Here is a 15,351-nt window from a genome sequence, read left to right on the forward strand (position 1 = left end):
CATTGATCTTTTCTTTTATGATGTCTGCTCTGCTGTCAAGCTCATCTAGTGAATTTTCATTTCAGATATTGTATTTTTTAGCTCTAGAAGTTCAGTTTGGTTCTTTTTTTATATCTTAAGTTTCTTTTCTCATATCCATTTTTTTCCTGTTAATTCACAGACATATTTATAATTACTATTTTAAAGTATTTGTTTCAAATTTTCATAGTCATTTCTAATTCTTTTCTATTAACAATTTTTTTCTTAGTTGTGGATCACATTTTCCTGCTACTTTTCATGCTAGTAATTTTTGATTGGATGGTAGACATTTTGAATTCTGTGTATTAAATTTTGCTCTCTCCCTTTGGCAGTTACTTGTGTTTTAGCTTGGTCCTTTTGAGGCTTTTTAAGCCTAGATTCACATGTGTAGCTTCACATTCATCAAAACACTCCAGTAAAATGCTGTGCACATTGTTGTTACCCTTTCTTGCATATATCTTCCTCTTCCTCAGCTCTGTCCGGTAGATTCAAGCTACCTCAACTTCTTGAAACGCCCATCTCTGTCACCTCAATTCATTGAGACTACCTTGCTCTACTTTTTTCCCCTGGTGGTGCTCAGGTCCTGGCAGAAAGCTGGGACTCACTTGGTTGGTTTCTCTTTTTTCAGAGACCACAGTTCTGTGTTTGCCTATTTGGATAACAGTTATTGTATATACTGTTCGGTTTTCTGATTGTTCATGATGAAAGGTCACATTTATCAGTTAATCCATCTTGGCTGGAAATGAAAGTCCCTGTTTTCATGATTTTGGTGTTTTTAAAATGTGAAATTAAGGTATGTCTGTACTTTTTTTTAGATTGTAAACGTCTTGAGGGCAGAAGTTTTCTTCTGTTTTGTTCACTGCTATATCCCTAGTCCTAATAATAGTACCCAGGGCATCCCATAGGCATTTAATAAATATTTGTCAAATGAATAAATATTTGGAACTTACACCTTGAATTTCAGTTTGAGCCTTTATGATGTCTTAAATGATTGTGATGAGTAGGTCAGTTACCAAATATTTGCTTACCTGTTTTTGAGGTATCATAATCTTAATAGGCATCATAATCTTAATAAGCATTATAATTTCAATTACCCAAATATTTAACTAGCCAACTTCCCAGATATTTGAATACCTATGTTTGAGGTATCATAATCTTAATGGGCATTATAATCTTTTTTTAAGAGTTTTATTTATTCATTTGAGAGAGAGAAAGAGAGAGCATAAGCAGGAGGCATGGCAGAGGAAGAGGGAGAAGCAGGCTACCCAACCGAGCAGGGAGCCCGATACCGGTCTCGATCCCAGGACTCTGGGATCATGACCTGAGCCAAAGGCAGACACTTAACTGACTGAGCCACCCAGGCACCCCAGACATTATAATCTTAATAGTCCTGAAAGATGCTGTTTTTAAATATATGTAAATTATAAGAGAAGACAGTTTATTTCTTCAGTGAGGCTAGTAACCCTCTAAATTAGAAAATTTTAAGAATTATTTTCTGAAATGACAAGTTATGATAATTTATACTATGTTTTTGAAGAATGGTTGTTGAATTTGACCACCTTGATTTAAGTTAATATGATTTAAATTATTACTGATATTTTTCATTATGCAGCTTGGGTGATGGTTGCAGTTTTCCAACTCGCCTTGTGGGGATGGATCCAGAACAAGCTTCTGTTACAAATCAAAATGAATATGCTAGAAGGTGTGCTTCTTATCATTAAGTTTTTCATTATTCATTATAAAGCAAACTGTGTGTGTGTCATACATACATATCTGATAAATACAGTAATAATTTATAGGTCAACATAGATAAGGAAAGAAATTCTATGTAAGTTTTTTTTTAACAGAGAGCTAATATGTATATGTACCTAACATGCTTAGGATAACCATATTTTTTTATCATCCAAACCAGAACACTTGGAGAATAAGAAAGAGAATGCTTGCTATTAATAGTTGAACCAGGACAATCACATATAACTGGAAATGTCTGGGCAAACCAGGAAACATGGCTTTCCTAAATACGCTACATCTTTCTAGAAACTAAGACATTCTTTCAGGATTTGATTCTTGGTTTATATCCACTATATTTTTTTCAAAGAAATTAGTCATACTATCCACCATTATATTTTGATAAACAGATTTAAACTGTAGTGTAAAAATAATATTAATGAGGATTTCAAAAATACAATATAAAATTTTTTCTCATTCATTCATCTTAGAAGATACTTTTTCAGTATTTGCATGGCAAGCAAACCAATTCATAAATTAAAAGAAATAGTTCATTTTAAATGAAATTTTAAAGAAGACAGAGATACTTCTGTCAAACAGTCGAAATTTATTTAGGACAGAAATAAATTGTGGGGGAGGAGGGGTTATAAATTCCAAGCCATCTATTAGTATCAGAACATAGACCTTCAAACCTACAGCCTTAGGACCTTAGAACTCTTAACACTTATTGTGAGTCTGAACAAGTCATTTAAACTGTGTGAGACTCAGTTTCCAGCTCTGTAAAATAGAGATAACCATACTTACCTCCAAGGGTTATTGTGAAGGTTGACATAATGTGTATAAAGCACCTAGCACAGTGTCTGGCCCATAGTAAGTACACAAGAAATACTAGTTCCCTTTTCCTTCTTTTGTTCCTCCATTCCCTCCTTCCCTGGATCTCTTAGCAAGAAAAGTAAGTCTACGCTAAATCACTAAATCATTTTTTCCCCTTAGATCTAAACTGCAGAGGTAGAAAGCAGAAAACTTGGGAAATGACAGGTAATTTTTTTGTCCTGGCCACAGACATAGATCCTCACCTTGTGCTACTTTACAGCTCCTGATTAACACGTTTTAAAAGTTTCACACCAGCCTCTGAAGCTTTTTTCTTTTGTCTAATTGTTTTCATTGGCACTGCTGGAATATAGATTCTTGGGTTTAGAGAGCCATTCAGTTGGGGGTCGGGGGCATATTTTTCTTTTGAAGATAGAGTTTTTTTAGAGTGCTGAAATCTCATGAGTTGCCCTCACATATTTAGGAGAAGGAATACTAATTTGCTGCTTATTAATTAAGTATCCTTAACTGAACGTTAAACTATTTACTGAATTATTTCTTCCTCTTTTCAGTATTGGCTCAAATCAACCCTTTCCTATCAAACCGCTTAGTGAATCAAAAAACCGATTGTTGGACAGTGAATCTCAATGGATAGAGAATGGATCTGAAGAAGGCACTGTCAGATCAGGTAATACTTGTCATTTGAAAACAGTGCTTTTTCTGGTTAAAATGAAGATCAACCAGATTTAACAAATACGTAAAAATCAAAACAACATGATATTTTAAAATACTAAGATATGTGAGACTTTTTAATAAAATATCTTACAAATAGGGTGTCAGTGTTTATTGGTAGTTTTTATGGAGAAAGAGGTTTGAGAAGTGTAGTGGCTACTACTGTGTTTTGTTCTGTTCAGAGTTGGGATTTCCTTTTGTTACCCAGCCACATATTTCTTTACCTCAGATATAGAAAGTTCTTTGGGCATTCACTATTCTGAATAACATTTAAACAAGGTTATTCTTTAGCATCTTAACTTTTGCTTATTTGAAAATAATTTTTGAAATGCATTGTAGTCTTTGCTACCTTAGTATAAAAAGAATGCACCAAATACATTTTAACCTTTTCTTGGTGACTCAATCATTCCATGAATTGTGAATGCATTATAGAACAGTTGATAAGACAGAAATGGTCTTTCAAACAGATCGGGTTTATAACATAGCCTGGCCACCTAACAAGCATTATAGCCTAAAATATATGCATGGCGGTTTTCAACAGCACTAGCCATAACATTGTCATCATCTTGCACTGTGAGAAAATGGTTTGGACATTCAGATCAGTTGGTACCAACTTGAGGAAATACCCTAAAACTTGAAAACTTCCTGTTGGAATTTCTGATTTTTTTTTTTTTATTCTCTTGAATTGGTATCATTAGGATCTTCATTAGGATCATTAGACCCCGTGTAGGTCAAGGGAAAAATTCATTTCATGGGTTTTGTAATTATTGCTGCTGAACATCTTTAAAAGCCAATGGACATTTTTTCAAATATAAGCATAAAAGCAGACTTTTTAGCTCTTAGCACTGCTTTACTTCTGGGTTCTCCAAGTGGATATTGGTTGACACTATAAGCCTATTTAGTGTTTACATAAGAGTTGCTTTTACTGTAATCATCAATTTTACCAATTAGCCAGAAACTTAATACTTCTTTTTTTTTGTCCTGTCATATATAATTATGTGCTTGCAGGGACAAATAACCATGTTACAGTGGCAATAGAAAATTGAGTACCACTTGTTCATAACTAACCATTTGAATAAGAGCAAGGTAAGACAGTATAAAGGTAATTTCCTTGAACAAATGCAGTTATTTGCATATTTTATAATTTCAAAACAATTTGCAAGTCAATTTTTTTTTACTCTTTTAATTATATCAGCAAAATCAGGTAGTTCAGAAGAGATTGGAAGGTAACAGCTGCTTAAATCCCATTTTTTCTTACCACTCCTAGTGCAATCTTTATAAATACGTGTTGGTAGATTAATGAAGAAACTAAAAAACGGTTTGGGTTGATATGTGGACAACTAATCTTTTCAGTAAACAGTGTCATGTTAATTAGTTTAAGAAAGAAGAGTGACTAATTAGGGTGCAGAAAAGACTGAAGAGGTTCACCAGTATGATTTAGTTGGAAAAGATAAAACAAAAGAGCAGTTTACTGTAGTCAGCCAGCCACACTTATCCGCTATTCTCAATCTGGCCAGCCCTGAGACAGTAGCCAGAGGAAATTAATTTAAATAGCAATCAAGGACGTTCCAAACAGATTAAACATAAACTGTAGTATCAGCAGTGAGTAATGTAACTAAGTTGAATTTTGAGGGATATAGTGAATTCTCTGTCTCTCCTGATACTTCAAAACACTGTCTGTTTAACTTAGGAGCTAGCTCAGTGACTCTTTAGCATTTTAGGCAGCTATTAGATTTTTTGAAGTCTTCCTTATAATGTGTATTGGTTGTCTTTTGCTCCACAACAAATTACCACAAACTTAGCAATTTCAGACAACGTCCATTTATTACCTCAGTTTTTCTGTGTCAGGAGAGTTCATTTTTTTTCAGTTCTCATCTGGAGTCTCAATTAGGGGAACGTCTGCTTCCTTGCTCAGCATTTTCCATTAGCTTTCAGTTCCCTACAAAGGACCCAGAGCCCATGTCCAAAGTAACAGCCAGAGCCTAAGACCTAGACTGAATTGGAACAGCGCTCTCAGTGGGGGCTTGTGTGAGGCTGGACTCCGAAGATGAGTGGTGATTTTATCCTGTGATGATCATGTCGCCAGAACTGTAGCTGTGGTATAGTCCTGGTTTTAGGATTCTTAATGTGGGCAGGATAATGTCTGATGTGTGGTTGTTGAAAATCTCAGCGACCTATAAGTGTTGCTCTGGGTATTTCCCCATCTCCTGTAGCAGTCTTATGAAGGGGTAGATAAGATATCTCTTCAGATTATGTCCAAATTAACAGTAAGGGAGAACTGTAAGAATCTACCTCTTTTAAAATGCTCTCTTGATTGCTTCAGAGGAAGAAAGTCAGAGATATCACTGATTTACTGTTTATAAAAATCTTTGTTATTATTACAATATTAGTAGTAGTAAAATACTTATTCTCTGTCTTGTTATTTTAGCAGCTTTATACCTTAGCCCACAGAACCATTTAATAAATCTTTATTTTCAGAAATATAAAATCAAGTTTTAACCAATAACTTCAGTTGTTTCTGATTTTGTAGGTTTATAAAAACATATTATGGACTGATATTTTCAGCTTTATTTACAAGAAAATGGTCAATGGAATGAAATAATTGAAGTATAACAGAAGATATATTTTTTAAAAAGGAAGCCTTTGTACAGATTGCCAGATCCACAGAAGAAGCATTACTCCAGAGCAGAAAGATGCCTTAATCTTAAATACACCCATTTGTGCTACATCAACTTACTGCTACAAAAGTGACTTAATTTTACTTTGGAAATAATACTTACCTGTTATGAGATGCTGTACTATGAGCTATCAAGTCACATGTTAACATGGCATATGTATTTTTTTGACACCTGAGTTACATAATTAGAGTGTTTCTTAGTATCCATATAAAGTTTCGTTCTGAAACACAAGCTGAAAAGTTGTCTTAACTGAAGTACATGTAGGGCAGTATGATGGCTTAAGGTGAATAATAATATCCATTTACTGTTGCTTGTACTGTGTAAGGAAGAGAAAATAACTTTTTTTTATTGGGTGTTTGCTAATTTATAATTACTGTTTTATACTTTTCAACATTTATAATAAAGTTTTTTATTGTTGGCTATAAAATAACACTCAGAAAGATTCAGATATCTAAATATAATTATTTAAAACATGGAGCACATTTGTATAATTCATTGATGGCTTAGTTCTAAGCGTTAATACAACCATGAAATGTAGTGTTGTGCCTGAGGCTTAAAGGAAACTTGGCAGTATAGGAAATAGGTTCTCTCTGCTTTTAAATTACTTTTTTGTTGAACTTTCATGGGTATTTTTATGGGCAGGGAGACACAAAGGCAAATGTGCTATAGAAATATTGGACACAGTCAGAATAGTGGCAGTGGCTAGAAGAAAAGTAAAGAGGAAGATGGGCAGGTATTGTAAGCTGTTAAAAGTTATTTCTGGTCCCAAGGTATTTAGAATGCAACATGCTATTGACTTTCAAATGTCAATTTAGGCGATTACTAGAAATTACTTTGAAACTTTTTCCGGTATTCCCATAACAGCTTAAACAGTGACTTGAAAGGCAGTTTGAACTAGGGTAAAACTGCTTAGTGTAATTCCGCTTTCTGGAAAGAAATTCTAACCTAAGTGGTCATTTAAGACTTCTAGTCTGTGAGCAGTGAATTCCACTTTTACATGAAAAATTTTAAATCTGACTTCCTAAACACCAACCCCTTTCTGCCTGGTAGACCTAGATCTCCTTTTCCTTTTGAAATGCAATCTAAGTGACAGGAATTGTTGCATTAATTCTAAGGGAAAATACTGTATCCTGTAAAGGAGAAACAAGGTAGAAATGTTACTCCTCACTTATCCTGTTTAGTCAAATATACACACACAAACCAAAATGATTGATTGCTTCCAGTATTGGGTAGAGATAAATCTTAACCAGCATCTGTAAGTATCAACCATTACAGTTTCCCTATCTGTAAAATAGAATTGGGAGGAAAGGGTGTTATGTATGAGTTGGACTGGATGACCTCACATTCTTTGATTCCTAATTTTGCAAAATTAACCTTACATTTCATTCATCCAACAAATATTTTCAGAGTACCTTCTGTATGCCAAACATATGGTAGGGATAGCTCTATAATTTCCTAGTGTAGCATAAATTTTATAGTCCGCTCTTCCAGATCTTCAGTTCATAGGACTTGTCTAATTCTGTTGGCTATACTAATATTAGATTTTAAAAGGAAGTTATGTTTTTTTTTCCCCCTTTGAGCCAAAGGAATGAGTTAGCTTTGAAAATATAGTTTGGAATACTATTATTATGATTCTTCTGTCTTTATTTCAACTTTGTAGTCCTAATAATCTTGACTCTAGAAAACTGAGAGTTAAGGGATAACAAAATATCACTTCATTTTGGCATTTTGTGTATTATAAGGAAATTGTGAATGTTTAAACCTACTTGACTACTTTCAGAATTGTTCTCCTGGTACTTTTTGTGAGTATTTCTACATTTAGATCAAAGGATTTGCATGCACCTGATTAACAGTTGAGGAAACATAAATTTCCCCTTTAACCTATCCAGGCACTTTTGTGGTGGTGTATCTTTCTCTTTTAATTTGTATTTCACTGTCATCTTTAATAGCATAGCAAACACCTTTTCAGAAATTTTCACTTAAAGCCTTTGCTTTAATTTATGGCCAACATTTTGCCACATTCTAAATACTTGGCTGATTTATTCATACATATTAATGGTCATTCAACAAGGGCCTACAAACTGCATGGGAGTCAGGGCAAGGCTGCCTCTTTGGTATTTCAACTGGTATTGATTAGCTCTATCAACTCTTTGTGGGGGAAAGGTCAAAATGAAGGCCTTCAAAATGTATTAGTACTATCTTTGGTCTGGTCAAACACTTTGAATAGTTGTGGTGTGATATTTAATGAAAAGTTGAATTTCAGGGCTTGCCATTGCCATTAAAGACAAAGTCGACAGGAGTCTTGGTTTTACCTGGGTACAGATTTACTTGAATATTCAGTACCTGAGGCATCTGACCAATATCACTTTGCCAAACCAAAGAGCAGCTGCAGTACAGTAGTTATTGAACATGAACACGTTTACAGAGTTTAGTTCCATGATTTTTAAAAACCTTTTTACATATGGAATGGTTTTGATCCAATGTGTCTTAGGTGAATTTAACTGTAAGATTAGTTTAAATCAAATATGCAATGTTTACTTGAATTTTATTTCTTTTAGAAAGATTTTGACTATGTTTACAGGATTGTTCAAATTAAAGATTATCAGACACATGAGATGTCCATTCAGTAATCTTTAAAGCAAATGTATATTAAGGGCTTAGTGTTAGGATCTGTATATTTGGGGCACCGAATAGACAGTGACTTACAAATATGTTTTGCTTACATTTTGTTCTAGGACTAGCACTGCTATCAATGGAAACTATTTTTAAAATAACTAATCTGTTATTAAGAAATTAATCATATTTTTGCATTTCAGCCAAAATAAAGAACCATATCTGATAATTTGTAAGACATAGGTAATAGGTAAGCCTGAAATCCATGTGTTTCATATGATCTGAACTGTATTTTCCAATCTAAATTAAAAATGCAATATAGATTCAGAAAGTTCCATATTTTTCTAATGACTTCACTTTATATTGTTTTGTTGGGTTGCATAAAGAGGCAAGGAATTGTATTTGTATTAAAAGATTAAGAAAACTATTAGTCAAGTTTATTATATTTGTACATGATTGCAGATGAGGCTATGCCCATTTAAAAGAAAAGATGGACACTATTTTAAAGTGATCTTTAATAATGTTTTTATAGAAACAACTTTGAAATACAGTTTATTTTGGTTGTCTTTACTTATCAAGTACTGTAAGTCCTGTATTTGTTTCTCATAAGTATAATCCTGGACCATGACTTAATGTTAACTCTTTGCTTTGTCTTTTGGATGGCCTAACCTACATTAACATGAAGGCTGAACATTTTTAAACTTTTTTTTCAAAAATCATAATAATGATTTACTTTATTAATAAACAAAATCAAGTCCTGAAAGAACAGTTTTTTTGTTGTTGTTGTTATAAAGTGGTATTTACCAAATGAGAGAATAACTATTATTTTGGTCATCTTGAAAATTTGGTAAAATAGTGTTGAGAGAATTAGCTAATAATTTGGGAGTAACCACATCTAAGACAGGTACTATTTGGGTTCAGCAGTGTTTTAGTTTATGTAGGCCCGAGGTATGGATTGCTTTATTGAAATAGGATTTAAAGTTGCTTTCGCTGAACATAAGTTGATTTTCAATTCAAAAGTCACTTTAGGATTTTAAGTACCTTTGAAACATTGTAAGAGTTGTTGAATTATGGCTGTCAAAATGCCGAATAATGGGTTTTATCTTCTGTAGAATTCTTTTCGACATTTGTGTTCTAATTCCCTTCCAAGTCAACGAAGTTTTGATATTTGAAGCTGCTGGATAAAACAGGAAGGCTGTGAGAGCTGGGACTCCCAGCGTTTAGACTAGGAGAATTTCAGAACATTCACAGGAACCAGTAGAGGCCAGTAGAGATGAAGCAACCTTTATGTTTTGTTTTTTTGGAAAGCAGAGGGTAGTTTAGAGCACTGTGTTTGGGGTAGGAAGGAAGATAGACTACAAACTGGCCAAAAGGCCGTTTTGACACCCAAAGCACTAATGACATCACGTTGGCTTTACTTTTCTCACTTCTCATAAGCTAACTTTTCGGAACCGTTCTGGAAAAATTGAGTGATGGTGGCCTCTTTTACATGTCTTACACTCATGCACCCCAGAATCTAGAGGGATGAAAACTAACATTCAGTTTTTCTTCTGTGTAACAGGTTTTTATGGATGTTTTAACACTTCCATGAAGTTAACCTCATTTTCTTTAACCCTCCATATCAGTGCCTTCCATCTGATATAGAGGATTTAAGTGCTGTTTCCACTCCTTGATTTACCAGCTGTTGTTCTTCAAGCAAGAATGTCACCTCTCAGCCCATTCTCCAGTAAGGTAATTCTCTTTATCCAGGATTTCCAATCCAGAGGCATGCTTTCATCACACTTCCCCGTGACTCCAAACCAGGGTAGGGCTCTGTGCTGCCCAAAGGGCCACACTATTATTACTAATTTAATTTAGCCATATATTGGTCACACATACTTTCAAATCAACTCCCTAGATTATAAATTCTTGAGGACTTTTTTTGGTACTAACTACCCACAAAATGAACACTGAAGTTCAGAAAAGAATTGTAAGGAATTTTATGTTCATTACTCTGTCATGTCCCAAGTTCTCAAAGAAAAGTGAGCATCATAGCCTATAAAATTATCCCAAACTTGAAAAAGATTTGTCAAACAATCCTTGACACATTTTAGTGGAAGTTTAGATTTATGCTGCAGTATCATTGCAGAGCAGTTTGGCAATATCAAGTTTTCAAATGCCCATATTCTCTGACCTACTTTGGGGAATTTCATAGATTTACTTCTACACTATGAGCAGTACATAAAGACACTAGTTGCAGAGCTGTTTAAAACAACAGAAGACTGGAAACAGCATGTCCTACCGCCGTTTATGGTGGCAGAATGCAAGAGAATATCTGAAGGGGTACACGAACTATTAGTAGGGTTGCCTCCAGAGGAAATGAGGGGTCAGGAATAGGTTACATTTCACTGTTTACCCTTTCATACTATTTTATTTTTATGTTGTGTGTACATGTTACTTTTGGGAAAAAGAAAAATTGGTTAGGCATTCTATAGATCAGTGAGGGAGAAATAGGTTGGTTGAGATGTGATGCTGGACCTGTGTGCCAGCCATCTGGGAAAAAATGAAGTTGCTGTATCCTTCACACCCTACATCAGGACAAATTCCAGTTGGCTCATGAACTTAACAGAAAATGAAAACAAATACTGCAGAAAAAGAATGGGTAACAAGTTCTATAATGGGCTAGGAAAGGTATTTTTTAGTGGGCACAATACTGGTGGTCATGAAGAAAAACAGATTTGAGTACATGCAAATTTAAGAGGAAAACTAGCACTAATAGGAAAAAAGGGAGGTAGAACAAGAAGAAATTCACAAAAGAAATAGGGATCAATAATAGGATATAAAAAGATGCTTGGCTTCATTAATTAAGGAAACACAAGTGAAAACACTGATGAGATTATTTTTGCCTAAGATGGGCAATAGCCAGTGTTGCTGAGGATATGGGCAGAGAAGCATTTTGGTGGGAATGTAAAATGGCCTAACTTCACTACAAAAGTAATTTGGCAATATATGTCCAAGTTTCACTGTGCATAATCTTGGTACTGGCCACTGTACTCAGGAGTTTATATAGAGATATGCACATAGGCTGGGTGTTTGAGAGGCTTTTGGAAAAGCAGCACATGTTCCTTTATAGGGAATCAGCTAAATTATGTTACTCTTTTCCAGAGACTACAATGAAGCCATTTAAAGAAGGTTTTGTATAGCTATATACATAAAAACTGAAGTATCTCCATGGGAAAGATCTCGAAGACATTACATATATAGTATGATCCCACCTAGAGCTTTCAAAGTACATGTTGTGTACCTGTGTGTTCAAACTCAGCCTATTTTTGAGCACCTGCTCCAGAGGATGGGTGAGTGCTGGGACCAGAGGGAGCATAGAGCCACAGCCTGCCCTGCCTTCCAGGGCTAACTGGGTGGGGGGGGGGGGCAGCTGCTCCTACCTCCTGGCTTGTGGGGGAATATGGGCACCCAGGACCTCTACACTGAGATGGTAAGGGAAGCTCCTAGGCCAGAATCCCAGAGCCCAAGCATGCAGAGTGAGGGCCCAGGACGTCAGCAGGCCTCTGGGCATTCTTGGTACAGGGGACGAAAAATGCCAGCTTATAAGGTGCCTCGTTTGGCTGCTCGGAAGTGATGACCACCTGTTTGGAAGATTTACCAACCATAAACATGTGCATATAGTGTAGATGAGGAGCCGTAAGCCTTTCCCTCAGCCTTTTAAACTTCAAGCCCTTGTTGGCAACATGTGGCCTTTCTAGATGCAGAGAAGCTGTCAACGTATGCTAAAAGTACAATTAGAGAAACGACTTGTTTGTGATCATCTTTTTGTTAAAATTCACTCAAGAGACACATTATCTGGAAATGACTTTTGGAAATGCAATCTCTACATCATGTCTTGGATTCACGTCCCCATCTGTGTCCAGAGTTGGAGGAAAGGAGAGAAGACAATGAGAGACAGGGAAGGGTTTCCCCAAAACGTGTGTGCTGGAGCCATTTTCCAGATGTGTGCTGTCACTCAGCACTCCTGTACGTAGTGTATATAGTGATTAAACTTCAGTCCTTAATTCAAGTATGTAGCTTTTCTAGATATTTAGATGTGCTCATTATATTTAACAGTAGATATAGAAAGATAGGGTTAATATTTCACTCTTCTTAGATTTTCTTTCTAATAGAAACACTGAACCACTCTGAAAAATAATTTATCTATACTTTTCACTGAGTAGATGGAGGAGACTGAGAAGGGAAAATGCACATTTCCTGCAATGTTGCTGTATATGTGGTGTACACAATAGAAAAGGGTGTGCTCTGATTTCATATGACAGAGGGTAAATATTTATACTTTCTTGGTTAAATTCGTAAGAAAGACTTTTGAACAATACTTTTAAGAAGTGATATTCTTAATCTACCTCTGGAGTACAACATGCCTGTATTTTGTCCTTTAGTTAGGTTGGGAAGACAAAAAAGTAAGGAAAGATTTTGCCAAAATGTCATATTTTGGAGACACTTTCAGATTATAACCATTCCTCCCCATGTGCATTTTATTCCAAACAGCTCTGCATAGAGTGAACCTTGTAGGTCCATATTTTAACATCTAGTCTTTCTAGACACTTTGAAGTGAAGATGTTTGTTACACATAGTAAAATAATGTGTTTTTTATACCTTTTTTTTTTTTTTGGTTGTTAAATTCAAAACCTAATGTCCTGTGATGGAGTTTATTTAAAAAAAAAAAAGGACTATCTTCTGGAACTGATGTTGTTAATCCATCTCTGAGCTGTATCACATTTATGAGCTGGAAAAGTTAAAAAGAATGTATGAAAGGAAAGGTCCCATGCCATCTTCATTTTTAGAAAATGCTCCAAATTATACTTCATTCCATATGTGTGGGGGTTTTGGGGGTTTTTGTTTTGTTTTGTTTTCGGTTGTTAAATGATCCTTTATTGAAATGCTTTCCTTTGTAGTTCTTAACCAGCAGGGCATTCCACAGCGCTGCTATTGACCTCATCTATGATGTCATGAGGGTGGTGGCCATCCACACTGCAGCCCACAGACCGGGCAGTCCCCAGGATCTCTTTAATGGTTCCAGACAGTTCTCTGGCTAAAGATTGGTGCCACATCTGTCGGGCATTGCTGACAATCTCATCAAAAGTGATATTTCCACTGTGCTTCATGTTTTCCTGCTTCTTTCTGTCTCTTGGCAGTTCCTTGAAGGCTTTGATAATCAGGGCGGAGGCAGAAGGTACCCCTTCAATCTGGGCCTGTCTGTTCTAACTACTCAATCTCACCGTCATCCTCAGACCCTTCCAATCACCAGTTGCCTTGATAATGTCATCACCAACCTTTTTTTTGGAGACAGAGCCAGGGGGCTGATCTTAGGAGCCAGGGCAGATGTGACACCAACTTCCCCACCAGTGCACCTCAGGTACACAAGTTTGATCTCACTGGGGTCAAACTTAGGGGTCATGATGGAGGTGGCTGGTGTTGGATGAACCCGAATTCAGGATGACTGAAGAGTGGCACCATGGCCTCCTCAGAGCCAAAAACCAAAAGGTCCATATGTGTTTGTAGTGGATGAAATTAAGTTTCTTGGGGCACCTGGCAGGCTCAGTCGATGAAGCATCTGCCTTCAGCTCAGGTCATGGACTCAGGGTCCTGGAATCAAGCCCCGCATTGGGCTCCCTGCTCAGTGGGGAGCCTGCTTCTCCCTCTCCCTCTGCCACTCCCTGTGCTTGTGCCCGTGGCTCAGTCGGTTGGGCAACTGCCTTCGGCCTGGGTCATGATCCCGGGGTCCTGGGATCGAGTCCCACATCGGGCTCCTTGCTCAGCAGGGAGCCTGCTTCTCCCTCTCTCTCCCTCTGCTTGTGCTCTCTCTGTCAAATAAATTTAAAAAAAAATTAAGTTTCTTGTTTTGAAACACACTAGATGTCTTGGGTGATGACACATGATATAGAGCTAGTGGAATAACATTTTATAAATATCTGTTTAATTTTATGTAAAATTGGAGAAATATTTATAGGTAGAATTGTTAAACCACTTGGAGAAGTACACATTCGGTACTTGTTCATTGGTTTGTGAGTGAGATAAAAGGTAGTACAAAGTTGAGGCTCTACAAATGTATTTCTATGTAGATTACAGCTGCAGATTGATCTGTATCAATCAGCATTTTATATAGCCATAGTTTATAGATATGCTGTTAAACAGTTAACTGGAAAACATGCTTTCTTGCTAATACTCTAGTAGTATAGGTCAAATAATGATTAGTCTTAGAAGCATTCAGTTATATATTCTGTGCTTTATTGCTTAATGTCTTATTTTATACTGATTATTAAAAGAGAAGGGACTCTTCTAATTGAAATATTTACAGGGGCCTGATGTTCTGTCCTGCTTCTAAGATGAAACATTTTATCCTCCTACCAAAGACTAGACTTCCTTTCTTTATTAACTGAGTTGGTGATGTTCACTCATACTGATAAAAATGCTGGTGCTTCCAAACTTTGACACAGGACATTATTCATGACAAATGAAAAAGTGAGATATAAAACCATGTGTATGATCCTCAGTCATGTAAAAAATGTATATGCCTGTGTACTGTGCTCCGATATTGTGGGTTATAAGTGATTTTGTTTTGGGATGCCTGGGTGGTTCAGTAGGTTGAGTGTCCGACCCTTGGTTTCAGCTCAGGTCATGATCTCATAGGTGGTGGGATTGAGCCCCAAGTCAGGCTCCGGGCTCAGCGGGGAGTCTGCTTGAAGATTCTCTCTCCCTCTGCCCCACCCCCTGCTCATGCACTCTC

At 36.2% G+C, this 15,351-nt stretch overlaps 1 protein-coding gene across 9 annotated transcripts in view; it reads left to right on the forward strand.

The window, feature by feature from the left end:
- ZDHHC20 (zDHHC palmitoyltransferase 20) overlaps positions 1 to 9,347 on the forward strand; it is a 70,121-nt gene extending 60,774 nt beyond the window's left edge. For 4 of the 9 annotated variants that reach the window (XR_003209065.2, XM_025875194.2, XM_025875192.2 and 1 more), the window contains 4 exons: positions 1,631 to 1,720; positions 3,129 to 3,244; positions 4,297 to 4,374; positions 5,819 to 9,347. Coding sequence is in view for 7 of the 9 variants with exons in the window: in XM_025875194.2 (XP_025730979.1) it covers positions 1,631 to 1,720; positions 3,129 to 3,244; positions 4,297 to 4,334 (244 nt within the window). In the remaining 2 variants the exon portion in view is untranslated. Of the gene's footprint in view, positions 1 to 1,630; positions 1,721 to 2,739; positions 2,785 to 3,128; positions 3,245 to 4,296; positions 4,375 to 5,818 lie in introns of those variants that run through there. The other 5 variants (XM_025875195.2, XM_025875193.2, XR_012378840.1 and 2 more) reach the window with 4 other exon arrangements.
- Positions 9,348 to 15,351: the final 6,004 nt, after the last annotated feature.

Source organism: Callorhinus ursinus, unplaced genomic scaffold (genome assembly GCF_003265705.2).
Source record: "Callorhinus ursinus isolate GAN/ISIS: 27379988/994484 unplaced genomic scaffold, GSC_fseal_2.0 scaffold7, whole genome shotgun sequence".
NCBI classification, from domain to species: Eukaryota; Metazoa; Chordata; class Mammalia; order Carnivora; family Otariidae; genus Callorhinus; species Callorhinus ursinus.